The 18,694-nt window shown below is 39.9% G+C and overlaps 2 protein-coding genes across 2 annotated transcripts in view; both read left to right on the forward strand.

The window, feature by feature from the left end:
- The first annotated feature begins 4,454 nt into the window (after positions 1-4,454).
- Positions 4,455-8,385, forward strand: LOC123978352. The gene is made up of 9 exons (XM_046061582.1): positions 4,455-4,790; positions 5,020-5,358; positions 5,480-5,746; positions 5,896-6,009; positions 6,342-6,431; positions 6,517-6,545; positions 7,045-7,122; positions 7,416-7,484; positions 7,622-8,385. The coding sequence occupies exons 1-9, from the start codon at positions 4,730-4,732 to the stop codon at positions 7,721-7,723; spliced, it is 1,149 nt and encodes a 382-aa protein (XP_045917538.1). The 5' UTR covers positions 4,455-4,729; the 3' UTR covers positions 7,724-8,385.
- Positions 8,386-8,572: 187 nt separating this feature from the next.
- The window catches only part of btbd9 (BTB (POZ) domain containing 9), a 13,242-nt gene continuing 3,120 nt past the window's right edge, over positions 8,573-18,694 (forward strand). Inside the window, exons 1-10 of the mRNA XM_046061572.1 lie at positions 8,573-8,725; positions 9,102-9,310; positions 11,186-11,549; positions 12,327-12,594; positions 12,710-12,929; positions 13,361-13,480; positions 14,524-14,633; positions 14,827-15,016; positions 15,973-16,080; positions 17,170-17,248. Coding sequence (XP_045917528.1) covers positions 9,126-9,310; positions 11,186-11,549; positions 12,327-12,594; positions 12,710-12,929; positions 13,361-13,480; positions 14,524-14,633; positions 14,827-15,016; positions 15,973-16,080; positions 17,170-17,248 — 1,644 coding nt within the window. The 5' untranslated portion in view covers positions 8,573-8,725; positions 9,102-9,125. The remainder of the gene's footprint in view (positions 8,726-9,101; positions 9,311-11,185; positions 11,550-12,326; positions 12,595-12,709; positions 12,930-13,360; positions 13,481-14,523; positions 14,634-14,826; positions 15,017-15,972; positions 16,081-17,169; positions 17,249-18,694) is intronic.

Genomic DNA, 18,694 nt, shown 5'->3' on the forward strand with positions numbered 1-18,694 from the left:
CTTATTACACGTACCATTACCGCTAAAGGAGGCAGAGGAGTAACTGAACATCTGACACACCGAGCAGGAGAAAGTAGGAGAGAGAGAGGGAGAAGGAGAAGCCATCGCTAGCTGCTAAGCTAAAGTCACTAACGGCTAAGCTAAAGTACTGTAGCGTCAGCTACCAAAACTTTAGAACAACTATGAGATTGAACAGCAGTCACTAAAAGATGGAAAGAACTGTGAGTGCTTAGGCAAAATTACTGTAAAGAATAAGTGTTTAGCGAACAGTTGGCCGCTGTAATCAAACAAATGTAACTGTTATTTAGCGAGAGCAGCACAACACGGTACCAACACACAAGCACCGGAAACGGAAATGAGTCAACACGCTTACCGCAATACGTCAGCAATACGAATGTCAACAGCTCTGACCTAAACCCTAGTAAATGTGGACACATTTAATGTTGAGTTTTTGCAACCAGGAAGTGGCCAGAAGTGACCATATTTGAGCGAGACGGTGGCGCTAACGGCCGTGTATGGAGCTAGCTAGTTTGCTATAGGTGCATCTGTAATTTACGTTAACTGTCATTTTAACAGAGCTGACGACTTTGTCTATAATAATAATAATAATAATCTTTATTTTGGAGCACTTTTCAAAAACAAGTTACAAAGTGCTTTAACAAGTGTAAAGACAAAAGCGAACACCAGTCTTAAAACTAAATGTAGCCTGCTCACCAGAGAAAGGGAACAGCCAACTCCTAATAAGTTTTTTCAACGGCACTGGTTAAATTTACACAGTGCTGCGGGTACAAGTCGCCTGTAGCCTGCTGGACAGGTCGCTGGTAACGACTTGTCAATCATAGATAATCATGCATTGAAACATACTCTGCTTTATAGTCTATTTTAAAATAAATGAGACCATTATTTACTAAATGAACATCATTTTGTACTGAAGAAGACATGAAACTAGTGATTGAGACCATAAACTCATCAGGAAAGTGTTTACTGAGGTAATTATTCAGCTGAGAAGTAGGGTCATTTTACCATTATTTCTAATGGAGCCGGACTTCTTTTTGCAACCAGAAGAGTCGCCCCCTGCTGGCCGTTCAATAGAATACAGGTTTAAGGGACTTCCGCGTTCGCATCAGATCGCTGACCGGAAGCTTCCTGCTTGACAACAATACATAGTATTTTATATGCTCATTATAGGATTTTTAAAATCTTAATCTAGTAACTAGTATAGTCAGTAAGCCTACATTACAAGCACTTCAGAATAGTTCTTTCATTACTTTTAGCTTCATTACACTGTTTGCCAGTATGTTTTAAAATAGACATTTTATGGATTACTTTTAAAGCTCTTTATGGCGTGTCTCCCTCTTATATCCGACCTTTAAGTCCCTTTGGCCCCACCACCTTGAGATCATCAGGCAGAGGTCTGCCGTCTGTTCCTGAGCCTCAACTGAAAACTAAAGGGGAGAGAGCATTTGCAGTTAGGGGCCCGAGGCTCTGGAACAGCCTGCCTGAGGAAATCAGGTCAGCTGAGTCAGTGAACTCCTCTGTCCCTTCTTGAAACGTACTTTTCAGACAAATACATTGCAGGATTTGTTGCAAAAGTGTGGTAATTCGTAAAAAAAAAGTGTGGTAAGTTTGGGCTAATGTTTATATTTGTTCTTTATTTTACGTGTCCTTATCACAAAACACTTCCTCTCTCAGTGTCAGGTAGATTAACTGACAGTGCGTTCAAGTGCTGTCAGATTATTTCTTATCTCTTTGTGTTAAATGTGGGTCAGTGATGTGAAAGTGTGTCAGAGTGAGAGTTTGTTTGTGTTTCACAGGTGAATGATGATGAAGATGATGGTGTGGTGAACTTAGAAAATGATGGAGACCCTTCTGCCTCTGTCAGACTCCACTGATCAACAACTTCCATATCAACATCAGCTCATCATGTGATTTTTGTGTTTGGCTTGAATAAGTTTCCAGCTTTAATGGAGTCAGTCACCTTTTTATGATATCTGATGATACAATCTGCAAATAAAGAAATGTGTTTGTGATTCCTTCATGTACTGACAGTGTCATAATGGAAAGTGAATATTCTCTACTGTGAATGTTCTGTCTCTCTTAGCAGTACAACCTCCCTCCTCTTGTTCACTTCTAGTAAACCTTCCATCTGTTGAGTTGAAGAGCTCTGTTCTCGCCGGGCAATCAAATGTGTCTAAATACAGATAGAAATCCACTCAAAGTGACCTTATAATCCACAGACATGTAATAACTACATAGTTTCAGATGTTCTGGATGTACATAACCACCAACTCTGACCTAATATGAATGTCCTGTTCAAAACTTTCTGCACATTAACAATCTCTCCCACATATCTGTGTCCTCTGACATTTGCGGAATAATATTTTGAGACAAAAGTCACAATAGTACGAGAATAAAATCGCAATCTAAATATAGCCTCGAGGGGCAATGATCGGGATCCAAGCAAGTTGTGAAAAACGCAACATTTGAAGAACAGACGCAGACGACTTAAGAGAATTTGGATTTTGAGATAATTGGGGAAACGCAAACGTGATTTTTACAGCATCACCTTGAGATCAGAGAGTGTCATTATACGTACCTGACTAGTGGGTGAAATGTTCAACCCACCGGCGACATTTTGTGCTTCCAAGATTTAAAGTTTAAGCTGCACAAACACTTTTAAGCAGAGAAAAATAAGAAAGTGTCACAGGATCCAAATAAAATAGAGAACGTAGACAAGTAAGAACGTAGACTTGTCAGCAAGTATGACTTGGTAACCTGAGGATTTTAACCCCGAAACTACAGTTCACCAGAGCAGGTGACTTACTGACTGAGCTACTGGTGAGATGCTGTTTCCAGACACATTCTCAGAAGTTGAGGTAGTGATGTGTGCCAGACCTTTAAACTTAAAATGCTTATAACAGTCAACAGTCAGCTGGTTTGGCGTGTGTATTTTGGTTGCATTGTTTCCAACTCTGAGTAAAAAAGAAAATGTTGTGCATACTGTACAAGTTATGGCAAGATACTGAATATCACTGCAGACTCAACATTTGACGATCTAAAAACCCTTTGAACCACTTGACATCGGCCATCTGGAGAACGACTCTGTCGACTTTGGTAGTTTCAAGAAAGTTTTGTGGAGATATAGATGTTCATTGAATTAGCATATTCTGTTGCAGTGAGGCAAACGTTAGTCACAAATCAGTGGATATGCCGAAAGGATTTAAGCTCTCTAGGACGTACGAATGAAAAATATCTAGAATTTACATTTCTTGTAATAAGCCACGCCCACTTTTGTGCAATCATTACCAAATTTTATACATAAACAGAGTAGTGACCCGAGATCGTGTAAACTGAATTTTGTATGAATCCATCCAGCGAATTCCAGGTCAGAAATATAACAAGGCGAGAGGCCATGAAGAGCTTTAAAAGTGATCAATAGAATTTTAAAGTCAATTCTAAAACATACAGCAAACAAACATACAGAGTTCTGGACAGTCTGGAGTCGATCAATAGATTTTTGAGATTACTAATATTTCTGTGTGGGATGTGCACATTTTGGTTTACTAGTCTATGCGTGATGATGACAGGAACAGAAGTCTTTGGAACAACGTTGGGAGCAGACAGTTTTACATGCCAGCAGGTGGAGACAGTTGTTTGTGGCAGTGAGGCAGAGATCTGTTCAGTGAGCGGTGGTGTGTCCAGGTGTGCTGCATGAATGATTATAGCGCCATCATGAGATCTATGAGGGCCATTTGTTTTTTTGCCTGAGTAGTTGTGGAATTTGCAATCTACGTGCCAATTTTGGTGAGTTTTCGTCCAGCAGTTTTTGCTGCCCAAACACTTTTAGCGGAGAAAAAGAAGAAAGAAAGAAGTAGACGAAGAAGAAAACCAATAGGGCTCATTATTCTTTCTCATTTAATGTTGTGTAATTTCTGTCTTGTGCTGTTTGTCTCTTTTCCAGGTTCTGGATAAAGATGGTGATGATGAAGATGATGCAGTGAGCCTTTTAGTCCAGAAGGGGGAGCAGTAGGTTAAGTAGTAGCACAATAACAACATTATCTGGCTGCTTGAAATGTAACTGATCATAATATATGGTACATTTAGCTTGATGAACTTGCTGTCTGGCACTTTAATGTGCTAGTGCTGTGTTGTAGTTAAACATCTATACGTTTTTACAGTTCTTTCTGCATTACCTGTTACCCGGGTTCAATCCCCCACTGTGACCCATCCACCATTGTGTCCCTGAGCAAGACACCTAACCCCTAGTTGCTCCAGAGGCGTGCAACCTCTGACATATATAGCAATCGAAAGTCGCTTTGGATAAAAGCGTCAGATAAATGACTAAATGTTTGATATCCAGTCACTTTAACATCTATATCTCTGCTGAAGTTATTTTTATGTTCTGGTGTGAAAGTAATAAAAGCAAACTAAGAGAAAGTGGGACAACGCTCATCTCGACTGAGTCACAAACCCAAATTTTCACTAGTGTTAATCCCAGATACTTCAGGTCAGTGTGAACTTCATACCAGCTCACGTCAGCCAGAAGAGAAGGAAGTCTGCTTACATTAAAAGCAACAACTGACATAACGAGAGAAAAAGGACAGTCGCTATGAGGAAGAGAGGATATCATAATTAGAGGAAGTAAAAACAACATTTCTGTTTAAGAAGCAACTCATTTAGAAACTTACAAGTAGAAGAATTAGAGAGAAAAGAGAGACAGAGAATCACGATGGTTGAGTTCAAATGGATTAAAACATCTTTATCTCTGATGCTGGTGCTTCCATTTACAAGTAAGACTATGTATGACATAAATAAGACTGACATAAACAATAGAAAAGCAAATGTATTAATATCCTTAATATTAATTTATTACCTTCATTGAACCATGACAGCAAAGTAGTCTGTTTTCCAGTGTGCGGAATGATGACTTTAGTGAACCATTTAAAGTTTTGTTGTACCTCACGCTGAAAATAATATTACTTATATATATATATATATATTTGTCTCTCATCTTCTCAGCAGTAGCATCCAGACAGCTTTTCCTCTCTCTCACTGTCAGAGTTGGAGATGAAGTCACTTTGTCTTGTGAAAATGTAATAGATGATCAGGATAACTGTGACAGTACTAAATGGCTCTTCAGAGATTCAAGGAACACAGCAGCAGAAGCGCTTGTTGAACTTGGGAAGAATGGTGTAAAAGCCAAAGCTCAATCAGACAGACTGAGTGCTACAGAGAACTGTTCTCTGGTTATAAAGACGGTCACAGTCGAGGATGTTGGTCGTTATGACTGCAGACAGTTCAACAATTCAGGAGGAAAACGCAATCAAGATGCTGTGGTTCATCTGTCTGTTATTAACAGTGAGTAACATCATAATGTTTTCAGCTCAAACTGTCTTTTTAGAAAAATGATTATGAAGATGAAGTTAATTTTACTTACTTACTTGTACCTCTCTCGCCACTATATCTCCATCTTCACCAGTGACTGAACATAAGGAAGATGATAAGGTGACATTAACCTGCTCTGTGTCGACATATGAACGATGTACGACCACAGTGAAGTGGCTGTTTAAGGGTAAAGAGGTGGATAAAGATAACCAAGATCTGAAGACATCACAGTCTCCCTGCAGTGTCTCTGTGAGCTTTCTGACTTCTCATTTCATTCACACGTTGAAGCATAACGTTCTGAAGTGTGAAGTGACTAATGGTAACAAAGTGCAGGAGTTTCCCTTCAGACGTCAGCCCACAGGTGAGAAATGAGGTGACAATATAAGGAGCTGTTTAAAGTCACTTCAAACTGATGTGAATAATTACGTAAAATGTTTGTTTATTTTATGAATTTGATGTTTTAATATTACAACACAACACACGTTTATTGAGTTGTGTTCAACTGTTCAGGTGAGGACAAAAAAACAGGAACAACAGAATCAACAACAACTGAAAACAGCATAAAAGCAGGTATCACGATGACAGCATCTGCAATCAATGATGATTCAACAGGACGACAGAGCAGTGAGTCAATGTTTTGATATATCGTTTTCTACTAAATTCACAGTGAGCAAAGACATACAGGCAAACAAACTTTAGACGCTGTTACTTTGTGTGTTGAGTTTTTTTGGTTTGTATTTTTTCATCAGTAAATGGTTAAATGTTCTGAAATGCTCTGCACAGTGGCTGTTGACAAATCAGTATATTGAAATGTACCTTACATTCGTACAGACCCAATGAGAGAAACAAAAACCTTTTGGAAAGAGAAAAAGGTTGAAGAATTTTCTCAACCCACACCAACAAAACCCAAAACCAAGCTGCATCCACAATTCTTAAAACATTTTCATTTTTTCCAGATTGGTGGTGGTTGTACATCCTTGTGTCTGTGGTTTTAGCAGCACTATTAATAATCGTTGTGAAATCCATCAGATGGAAGAGAGCTAAAGGTGAGAGCACACATGAAACTTTACAACAAGAAGAAGTTTTGACAAAAATGGATTTTCTCAGTGGAAACTTATTTTTGTCTTTCAGAGACCAAAACAGGGATGAATGAAAATGTTGTGAGTTTGAAAACTATTCTTCTACATTTTGATTCTGTAGCTGAGAAAGGATAAAATAAGATAAACCACATTGTGTTGGATTAAAACTTCTTGTTGTGGCTACAAAGGTCAAGGAAGTGATTGTGAGGAAGAGCAAAAAAGGGTCTAACTCTCATTTTTACTTTGCTAATCCTGCCAAAAACATAAATTATAGCTTTTAAAATGCTGACAGAGTTTAATCAACTCCTCTCTGAAACAGTGTTCATAAAACTGATTATCATCAGCTTCATAGACCCATTATTGGTGCTGCTCTATTGGATTACATCTCAAGTAAAATTAAATTAATCCACTGCACTGAAATTGTAGATTTGAAGACGTTTTTACAGTCCCACCACAGAAACCTGCAGCACAGATGTACAACATATGTTGCACAAGTGTTGTGTGTAATGTGCCCTGACAACATCTGCATAAACTGAACTGAAACATGCTTTTTGACCAATTGTTTGTTGTTTTGCTCCAGGGGCTGACCTCAGACCCTGCGGTGACTCCAGAACGGACCCAAACGCAGACACTAACAGGAGGAGGAGAACGGGACACGGTGAGATTACACACTACACCCAGTACAAAGTTACTCAGTAAACTCACTTGCTTGCAGTTGTTCTCTGGAATATAACTGTACCATAACTGTAAGATAAAGAGGGAAGCTAAATGATGCAACTGGACTACACAGGAAAAGAGACAACAAAAAAACTATTATGAAACATAATTTAAAGAGACATAACATGACCTTTTTGCAGAAGTAATAGAATTTGAAATGTTGACTGTGATAAAATAGAGTGTCAGTATTAATTCACAAGTTACTGAGCAGCCATTATGTTAATTTCTCTAAAGGCTGATCCTGAAGATGGCGTTTCCTACGCCGCTGTCAGCTTCACCATCAAGACCAACAATAAAGGCCGGGTAAGCTGAATGAAGAAGAATTGTTTCTTTAGCACTTGAATGTTGGATATCATTAATGATTCTTTTGTTATCTTTTGTAGTGTCATGGTGCATGACATGTCCTGTTGCTTTATTTATATTGTGTTGTTTCCCACCAGGTTCAGAGTAAAAATGATGCTGATGAAGGAGATGCAGTGACCTACACGACTGTGAAAGCTTCCTCCGCTGATCCCAGCAACCTTTACGCTACAATCAGCTGACCAAACAAATCAAATTCATGTCATCAGATCTTTGTATACCTCTTATAATGTGTATTACAATCATTTTCAGGATGGATTATTGTAAAAAGATTGTTACTCAGAACAGGGTGAAGCAGTTTAACTAGTGGCATAATGTAATATATATATATATATATATATATATATATATATTTCCCCCCTTTATTTTCATATTTTGCTCTGGTTTGATATGCAATATTTTGACCATGTATGTCTTTGTTCAGTTAGCGTTAAATATCCTGGTACCAAAGTATTCAAAGCAAACTAAAATGAGGTGGGATGTGACATTTTTAATTTACCTGCATAAATGATGTCACCATGGGAAGTTGTGTTAAATACTGAATGTGTGAAAACTGTAACTTTGAATCATATCACTATAGATAAGTAAGTTAGGAGGAAGTTATACACATAAGAGTAAGTTAGACTAAAATAAGAATGAGTCAATATGAGAAAGTGACACCTTACTGATCACAGCAGGTAGATAATCTGTTTTTGTTTAAGGAACACCTAGTTTAGACTTTTAAAAGGTTAATGAATAACAGAATGAGACACAGAGATTTTACTTTGATAGTAGAGCCTTTCCTGATTGTAGTTCATTTTTTTTATTTTTCTTTCTTTTAACTGTGTTGTAATTCATTAAGTGTTTTCTTGTTTCTATCGTGTATCTTGTTATCTGTTTTATGTGTTTGCACTTGTAAAATAACTCTGTATCATGGATTTTGAAAAGTGCTCTATAAATAAATATTATTATTATTTATGTGTCACACGGAAATTCTTTAATAAACTTTGATGGTGACTCTTACGTTGAAAAACTGGTTATTCAACCGGAAGTGCTTGTCCATTAATAGAACTGGTTTCCGTAGGAGAGATGTTGGAAGGATTGTCGATTTGGTGCTAAATTTTCCTGCACAGTGGATGAATAACCACGACTGTATTTTTGAGATCATCTTTATTTAAAACATATGAGTGAATGAGAGCTGCTCGGTAAGTTTAACACGCATAACGAACCCAGAAAAGGAGCCGTTAGTGAGCCGTTAGCTAACGTCTGTTCAGGTGTCAAATGTCCGCGGCTGTAAACAAGATAGCTCGACATCTTAGCATCTTAGCTAGTGGTCACTATCACTATCACTTTCTCCGGCGGAGTATTTTTAACCTCTTAAATGCGTTGTTTTTACTGAAATACGAACACGAGACTGGATTATGTAACATAAAGTTGGCCTACTAAATATGTATCGTTAGATTTCAGGGCATCCTAGCTAGCGTTTAGCATTCAGTCCGCTAACTTAACGTTACGTGCTGTGAACCAACTCTCTAGCTGTTTTCACCCTCAAAGTCTGGTTTGCTCACTCCTGTGTGTCAGATGTGACTCTGGCAGCCGTCGACCATGAGTAATAGCCACCCTCTGCGTCCACTGGCCTCCGTGTCGGAGATCGACCACATCCATCTGCTGTCGGAGCAGCTGGGAGCCCTGGTGCTGGGTGAGGAGTACAGCGATGTCACCTTCATTGTGGAGGGGAAGCGCTTCCCGGCGCACCGGGTCATACTGGCAGCTCGCTGCCACTACTTCAGGTAACTGTGAATGTCTAAACCCATGGCGCCTGTAAGTTTAACATATGTTACCGCTGTCAGCTCTGCAGATCTTTTTGCTAAGCCCGTCCTTATAAACCCATCCTGTCCGCACAACTGTTGAAATCTGCAAACCCAAATATTCATTTTTTATTTTTATTTTAACAGGATCACTGTTTGATTTTGATAATAGCTTCATTGTCATTTAAAATCACAAATGACATATATTTCCTAGTTCTAACCCTACATTGGGAGGGTTTGCATATTTTCTGAATCTTATGTTTTTTGGACTGAGGAAATTGTTTATGGTTCCCTTTTAACAATGACTGGGGCTACTGTGACTCGGTGGGTTAGAGCTGGTTTGATCCCCGGCTCCCAAAGTCAAAGCGTCCTTAGGCAAGACACTGAACCCCAAATTGCAAATTGTGAACACACATGAATGAGTTCATTTCTGTTTGTGGTGGGTAGTTGGCGCCATAGCCTCTGCTCATCAGTGTATGTGTGGGCTGCCTAGTTTCTCTTTCTCCCCACTAAAGAGTCATTCCATAGTGACACACAGGCTCACACAAAAGAACATTATTCATATTAGGAGCAGTGTTTCCCACAGGATTTTAAGAGACTATGGTGGGTTGGCCTTGAACTCTCTCACCGAGGGGTCCAGTGAGAGGGTTTTCCGAAAACCCTGCATCAAAGAATAGAAGAGGGAATAAGTAATTTCCCTAACATTTTATTATTGTTTTTTTATTACTACTTTTATTGGACACGTGTAATATGTTTTATACTTTCTGTGAATATAATCCAATTAATCTTATTTCCATGCTGTATAGACACTTTATTGTTGTGTGTATCCCCACACTAAATTCATTAAGTCCGACCAGAGTCCGAACTTGATAAATAATGTTGTGTGTGGTTCTTGTATCACGTAAAATGAAGACTTCACAGCCTCTCTTCAGGTAGGACACTAATACTAATAATAATGCAACACTTGTCTTTGTAAAGAGAGAAACTGACAGGATAAAGTCACTAACCTTCCTGTCAGCTTGCACTGGTCCATTACAGTGGATTTACCATGAAGGCTTTAATACGTGTGCTTCTAATGTAGGCGCGGCTAGCTTAATCGCCTTCTCACAAACTTGTGACAGAAACAAGTCATTACCGTAGTTACCTCAAAAGAAAAGTGGTTGTCTTGAGTCGTGCGAGCTTACAGTATCGCGGAGCAGCGCCCAGAAAACACAACGTTAGAGGTCTGTAATATATTATGAGATGTAAAAATATTTTTCGGTTCATTTTGAAACTATGGCGGAGCAAATTAGACTATGGCGGGCCGCCACGGTCTCGTTAATTAATGGGAAACACTGAGGAGTTAATGTTGTATCCGGCAGGAATTTGATAGCTTTTCCAAACACACAATAAGCATCTGATACTACATATACAATGTGATTTACACAATGTTGATACCTTGTCAGATTTTGTATGTATGCTTGTCAGAATGTTTGTCAGACTGCTTGCAGCTCGTTGAGACGGTCTAATACGTACAGGAGCAGGACTTTCTGACCATGCTGCATAATGGTTAAATTCAGATTGATTAAAATGTCTTCATGTCTTTTTTCTCTCTGACACCTGCCTGAAGAAGATCTTGTAAATCGAAATGTTGTCTTGAAAGGAGAATTTACCCATTTATTTTGGAAACTAACCGTGTGCAGACAGTATGCTTGTCACAATCTATTGCCAGAAGTTTGTGAGACTGCTTGCAGCTGGTTGGGACAGTCCAACACATGTACGAGCAGGACTTCCAGAAATTTCTGTGGAGAAAGTTAGTTAGAAAACTTAACGCCACTTAAATACATAACAGCTTTTTGCCTTTTCTGGCTCCTTCAGGGCCCTACTGTATGGTGGGATGAAAGAGTCCCAGCCCCAGGCGGAGGTGTGTCTAGAGGAGACGCGGGCTGAAGCCTTCTCCATGCTGTTACACTACCTGTACACGGGCCGGGCCAGTCTCAGCTCGGCCCGGGAAGAGGTGCTGCTTGACTTCTTGGGCCTTGCTCACCGCTATGGCCTCCAGCCACTGGAGGACTCTACTTCTGAATTCCTCCGCACCATCCTGCACACCAATAACGTCTGCTTGGTCTTTGACGTGGCCAGCCTTTACTCTCTGAGCGCACTCAGTGCAGCCTGCTGTGCCTACATGGACAGACACGGACCTGAAGTATTGAATTCTGACGGCTTCCTCATGCTCTCCAAGGTAAGAGATGGCAGGAGTGTATGAACAGTTATAATCAGTATTGCATCTGGTTCATTCTCACTTACAAATCGTGAAATATGGTTTGAAATATTAGAATAATAATGGAAAGTAGGCATCTCCTTTGCCTTAGGTGTAACATAAATATGAGATACAGTGACCTCTAGTGGCAGATAACTCATTTCTACCAAGCAGTGCAACAGAGTGTTATTTGAAGCAACAGGCTCTTAGGACACATCATGTATCACTTGATGTAACTTCAGCTAAGCCAGTGGTTCTCACATTGGGGAGCGAGCCCCCCTGGTGGGGAAAGAGCCACTGCAGGGTGGCGTGGATGACCAGGGAAAATATGGGAGGGGAAAGGAACAAAGTTGAATGAACACGATTTATGTAGGGAAATAAAAACACGAGTTTGCTGATGCAATCATACTGACCTGAGTCATTTCTTTTATTTAAATCAAAGTAAGTGATGGGGGGGGGGGCATGGCAGAAAAAGTTTGAGACCCGCTGACCTGATCTAATGACACAGAAACCATCCCTTAAACTCTGCACGCCCATATCCCATTACCCGTACGGATGTAACTCACACTTATTTTAATAATGGAGTCTACAATTACTTATTTGTTTGTTCAACATTCAAAATAAACCAAAAGGTTTTGACTTTCTGTGATATGAAATACAAGACAACAAGCAAATGCTCATAACTAAGAAGCTGTAACCACTACATGTTGAGTATTTCTTACTAAAACAATTGTTTGATTATTATACTTGTGTTTGCAGACTGCTCTGCTGACTGTGGTCAGGCGAGACTCGTTTGCTGCCAGTGAGAAGGAGATCTTCCAGGCCTTGTGTCGTTGGTGCCGACAGCACGTGGATGGGGCTGACACCAAGGAAGTGATGGCAGCAGTGCGGCTGCCGCTCATGACCCTGACAGAGATGCTGAACGTGGTGCGACCGTCTGGCCTATTGAGCCCGGACGACTTACTGGACGCTATCAAGACCCGCTCTGAGAGCCGCAACATGGACCTGAACTACCGCGGCATGCTTAGTTAGTGCTCTTACTCCTCAATCTGCTTTCTGTCATTACTTTAATGAATGACATCAGACATCAAATTGAAAATGTGATTTAGTTTATTTCATTTCACTTCTTCTTTCTCCTTCAGTTCCAGAAGAGAACATTGCCACCATGAAGTACGGAGCTCAGGTGGTGAAAGGGGAGCTGAAGTCTGCGCTGCTGGACGGAGACACCCAGAACTACGACCTGGACCACGGCTTCTCCAGGCATCCCATCGAGGATGACGGCCGGGCCGGGATCCAAGTCAAACTTGGCCAGTCGTCTATCATAAACCACATCCGCCTACTGCTGTGGGACAGAGACAGCCGGTAAGACAGGCTGGTCTCACCCTGCTAAAACAAACAGCCGGGTTTGAATCTTATATGTAGACATATATAGTATTATTTACTAGTATAACATTAGTTTTGCCGGTTCCAACAAACTGTTGGCAAGGCGATGGAAGGGCTCATCTGAAAATTATTAATTATATTAAGTTTGTCTGTTTGTAGTGATATTTGCTTGAAGCATGTCAGACAGAGTGTTGTTCAATAAAAAACCCAGCAATTAAAAACAAATCCCGCTAAAACTACTTGGATAGTAGATATGGTTATTTGGTTTCTAGGCACATTTATATATAATATACATACAAGAAACGTGTATATATTGTTTGCTTTTTAATTAACCCCATTAGACTGATATATGATTATGACAAACTTATTCTGAGTTTGTTTACTGATTTAAAATGTCTTGATTATTTAAGGTCTTACTCCTACTACATTGAGGTATCTATGGATGAGCTGGACTGGGTGCGTGTTGTGGACCATTCAAAGTATCTCTGCCGCTCTTGGCAGAACCTGTTCTTCACACCACGAGTTTGCAGGTAAATTAAACTAAAGCATTTGGCTCCTGTTTCAGTTTCACCAACAGTTATTATTCCTTGGACCTAGCTGTTGTTAAAATGTTGACTTTGTCATATTTTATATATGTTCACCATGCATATTACAAGAAAACCAGCACTCACAAATAAGAAACACCTGTATTCACAAGTAGTTCAACATCTTTTTATGTTCCATCATTTTGCCAGGCTGGAGATTTTGTTGTCACAACAAGTCAAAACAAATCTGATTCTATCCCTTTCATTTTGGCCAAGCACGTATGTGCTGTTTTCCAAAACTTGCCTTAACCTGCTGTGCATAGCAATTACAGTGTGTTTTGACGTTGTTGTCTGCAATTTTTTGGTAGATTGGTAGCACCACCATACCCAGACATTCTGAGGAGAACCCTGCATATAACCTTGTGCACTTTCCTTGTTAGTGGAAAATCCAATTGCAGTTTATTAAGTTCGCGTTTTGCAAAAAGTGAACATGGTTATTTATGTAATGTTTTGTGTTCTTGGGATAAGAGTATGTTGTAATCAGCTAATAGTTCAAGAGGTATTTTTTTTTATCTCTAGTCAGTTACAATGTGCCTCACTGTAGAGGAAAAAGTAAAAGGTGTGGAAATGAAAAAAATAGTGACCAGTATGAACGTAACCATAAAAACAACAGCCAGTAAAGTCAGACAAGGAATATCTAAACTGAAAAACAATATTAAAACATAAAAGGCATTACTGCAATCCTAAGGGGGGGAAAAAGAAAAAATGTACTTTATTAAGCTTAAATTAAAATACCTCAACTGTATGTTAATACAGTTACTGTATTACATGCTAATAGACATGCAACAGTAATTTGGGTGGAATTCACTTTTATTTTTATATTCAAGTTTTAATTAAATTATTTTCAGATTTTTCAAGCAATAATTCATCTTTTATTTCAAACTTAACCATGAAGGGCTTTCCCTCTGTGTCAATTTTTTCCTGGTTGTTTAAAGATCTGATGGTTCTTTGGTTTTCCTGCTCATTTAGATCTGATGATGCTCTTTCAGGTACGTTCGCATTGTGGGAACACACAACACAGTCAACAAGGTCTTCCACCTCGTGGCTTTTGAATGCATGTTCACCAACCGCTCATTTACCCTAGAGAACGGACTTTTGGGTAAGTTTAAGAAACAAAAATTGTGTCTTCAATACATAGTAATAATAATAATAACGATATTAATAACATGAAGTGCGTCTGATAGGTGGATTTTACTTGTTCTATATTTACCTTGGTAAGCTAGATCCCCTTCATGCAAACAAGTGCAGATCGTAGCAAATCCAGTATATAACCCTTCATCTAATATCTGCAGTGCCCAGTGAGAATGTGGCGACCATTGCAGCGTGCGCCAGTGTTGTTGAGGGCGTAAGCCGTAGCAGAAACGCCTTGCTCAACGGGGACACACGCAACTACGACTGGGACTCCGGTTACACCTGCCATCAGCTGGGCTCTGGAGCAATCGTCGTCCAGCTGGCTCAGCCCTACTCCATAAGCTCCCTGAGGTACATCTGGCCACATGGTTCACTCTGAGTATCTTGCAAACCTGAAATCACAACATCTGGTGAAGTAATAGTTTAGTTCATCGTAATGGGCAGCGAGGTAGATTTCTATTTCTGGTAGGTTATTTCTCATTTTACCATATTAATTTTTCTTTATTCTCTTATTTTAGTGTTAATGTTTACTCACTACTTGAGAGTATACGAGACCAATGTGACACTGTGTGACATCTGCACTAGCGTGTTCACTGTTTTGCTTTACCTGGTCGGTGCTTGTAAAATATCCACCGTGATACCAGATAACATCTTTCTCTGTTTTTCTCTGCAAAGTGCTAAAAATGCAAATATACTTTGGCAACAGTTAATAAACCTGGGCGGCTCACCCAACTAAAGTCATATGTGGGAAAGACTGCATGTGAGCTTGAATTGTATCTTGATAATAGTACATATCAAGAAATCCATGACTATCTGTCAAAATTATGAAGCTTTAGGTTTAAGACAGGTCACAGTGGGCACTATGTGGTTTAGTAGATTTAACATTTTATCGACTGCTATTTGACATGATTATATGGCTATTGTCATTTCAAGAACTTGTGTTGTGAATTGTCATTGTAATCCACAGTCGGCTCTGGCTCAGGAGGTAGAGTGGGTTGGCTGTTAATCGGAAGGTTGACTCCCCCAGGCCGCATGTTGAAGTGTCCTTGGGCAAGATTCTGAACCCCGAATTTCCCCTGGCGGCTGTTCCACCAGTGTATGAATGTGTGTGAATGGTGAATGCAGATGTAGGGTAAAAGTGCTTTGAGTGGTCAGAAAGACTAGAAAGGCGCTATACAAAATACGGAGCATTTACCGAGCAGTCTGCAATAGCATTGAAATCTTGTGTACAGTGATTATGAGCACAGCTAAAAGGGTTAAATAGTGTTTATTGTTCACTTTATTCTTCACTATCTCTGCCTGTTCAGGCTGCTGCTGTGGGACTGTGACGAACGCTCCTACAGTTATTACATTGAAGTATCCACCAACCAGCAGCAGTGGACGAAGGTGGTCGACCGCACCAGGATGGCATGTCGGTGAGGCTCCCATTTCCTCCTCTGTCACTTCCTTCAGAATATTTTTCATCTGAAGACATGTCCGTGAAATGCAGTGTTGATAGAGTGGGCCAAAGTGACCCAAAACGTTTTAATGTGTTAACAGTTTGTTTAGAGTTGTATCTGTATGTCGTTTTGCATCATAGTAGTTACCTGTTACAAACAGTATATTTTGTCATGTGTGCAAGACTTAGTACACAATAATGTTTTATTTCCATTTACTTTTTACTGTTAAATGATCCCACTAAGCTTTGAACTCTTTTTTTAGTACACATTCTCTTCTGAAAGTCTAATTATAAAGGAACCTTTAGCCAAATGTTCCTCGCTAAGGAAGAAGCAGGCTTGTTTGAAAATAACTTCCTGGAGGGGGAAGGATTAAAAATAACTGCTTATATTCCAGCTATTGTTGACTAACAGCAGATGTTCGCTTTAGGGCTGCAACTTCATTTGCAATAAATGTTGTTCCTCTTTTTCTCGATTAATCAATTAGTTGTTTGGTCTATAAAATGTCAGAAAATGGGTGGAAAATATAAATCACTGTTTCCCAAACCTTCAAATGTCTTGTTTTGTTCAAAACTCAAAGATATTCAGTTTACTGTCAAAGAGGAGACTCACGTTAACTTTGAAGCGCTTGTTAAGGCCTTCATTATTTAATATATTCCTTTAGTCTGTAAGGGTCCACCCATCAAAAGAATCAAAACAGCTTTTCAGAAAAATTTATCCAAGTTGTGAATCCTGTCATGCAAAGTCCATCGCTCTCTGTCTGCTAACTTCTCTCATCCTGCACCGTGGTGTTGTTGTTTTCGTGAGGTTGCTTCCTTCAAAATAAAAGCTATTAGCAGTCTGTTGGAGCTAGATCAAATGAATGACGTGTATTTGATCATTTTTACATAAGTATTATTCTGTTTGAAATAAATAATCTGTTTCATAGTAGTTTCAGTTTTGTGCAAAAAGAATTAAAGGCCTGTCCCAAATAAAGGCAGGGTCAATTCAGTGATTTTAGCAAACAAAAGCCCTGGCTATTTAAAGTTTTACGGTAATTTTGTTTTTTTTTACCACCCTCTCTTGCAGATCATGGCAGACATTGAAGTTTGATAAGCAGCCTGCTTCCTTCATCCGCATTGTTGGGACTCACAACACTGCTAATGAGGTGAAGACAAAGTTTACTATAATGGTCATCAGGCAGTGGCTGTAACTTATTCCTTCTGGGCAATTGTGCACCTCACGTCCAAAAAAAGTGTTTCTTTCTCAGACCGTTATATCAGGTGTCTGACAACATCATGGACCCGCTAACATTCCTTGCTTTTAAGCAGAAACAGAAGTCTCGCTCAGGGACAACTCTCTCTCCGTGAGAGGCGAGTTGTTGCTGGAAGATGATGGTGGAAACATCACGTCACCTGCAACTTCCACAGGGCGCGGCTGCACTGCATTACGGCTGTGCAGAGCTAACCACGGCCATTCAAGGCAATGCCTGCGCTTCCACCAGATACGCTGCATTGCTTCCCAGAAGCATACCAGACACGGCGCTCCACTCTGCGGAGAATACGCAGCGAGTGTATTTTTGACGTAAGCCGTGTCAAGCTGCACAGAATAGATCGAACCGGGCAGGAAGTCAAACACAGAACGGCATAGAGAGCTGGTCAAATTTCAAAATAAAACACCTGGTATAATAGTCTGAGCAAAGAAGGACTTTTTGTGGAAGTAATTTTGACGGGCGTAATTGTGAATTTGTTTTTACCATTCTAAGTACAGGTGCTGGTCATATAATTAGAATGTCATCAGAAAGTTGATTTATTTCAGTAATTCCATTCAAAAAGTACACACAGACTGATATATTTCAAATGTTTATTTCCTTTAATTGTGATGATTAAAACTGACAACTAATGAAAATCCCAAATTCAGTATCTCCCCGAAAATTAGAATATTACTTAAGACTAATACAAAAAAAGGATTTTTAGAAATGTTGGCCAACTGAAAAGTATGAACATGAAAAGTATGAGCATGTACATCACTCAGTAGTTAGTTGGGGCTCCTTTTGCCTGAATTACTGCATCAATGCGGCGTGGCATGGAGTCGATCAGTCTGTGGCACTGCTCAGGTGTTATGAGAGCCCAGGTTGCTCTGATAGTGGCCTTCAGCTCTTCTGCATTGTTGGGTCTGGCGTATCGCATCTTCCTCTTCACAATACCCCATAGATTTTCTATAGGGTTAAGGTCAGGCGAGTTTGCTGGCCAATTAAGAACAGGGATACCATGATCCTTAAACCAGGTACTGGTAGCTTTGGCACTGTGTGCAGGTGCCAAGTCCTGTTGGAAAATGAAATCTGCATCTCAATAAAGTTGGTCAGCAGCGGGAAGCATGAAGTGCCCTAAAACTTCCTGGTAGACGGCTGCGTTGACCTTGGACCTCAGAAAACACAGTGGACCAACACCAGCAGATGACATGGCACCCAAACCATCACTGACTGTGGAAACTTTACACTGGACTGCAAGCAACGTGGATTCTGTGCCTCTCCTCTCTTCCTCCAGACTCTGGGACCTTGATTTCCAAAGGAAATTTACTTTCATCAGAGAACATAACTTTGGACCACTCAGCA

Source organism: Micropterus dolomieu, linkage group LG10 (assembly GCF_021292245.1).
Source record: "Micropterus dolomieu isolate WLL.071019.BEF.003 ecotype Adirondacks linkage group LG10, ASM2129224v1, whole genome shotgun sequence".
Lineage (NCBI taxonomy): Eukaryota > Metazoa > Chordata > Actinopteri > Centrarchiformes > Centrarchidae > Micropterus > Micropterus dolomieu.

Bases quoted from the DNA above. Each gene is read 5' to 3' on its own strand.
- LOC123978352 (XM_046061582.1), top strand. From the start codon at position 4,730: ATGGTTGAGTTCAAATGGATTAAAACATCTTTATCTCTGATGCTGGTG. The intron at 5,747-5,895 runs GTGAGAAATGAG...TCAACTGTTCAG, and splicing joins CTTCAGACGTCAGCCCACAG to GTGAGGACAAAAAAACAGGA. The intron at 6,010-6,341 runs GTGAGTCAATGT...CATTTTTTCCAG, and splicing joins TTCAACAGGACGACAGAGCA to ATTGGTGGTGGTTGTACATC.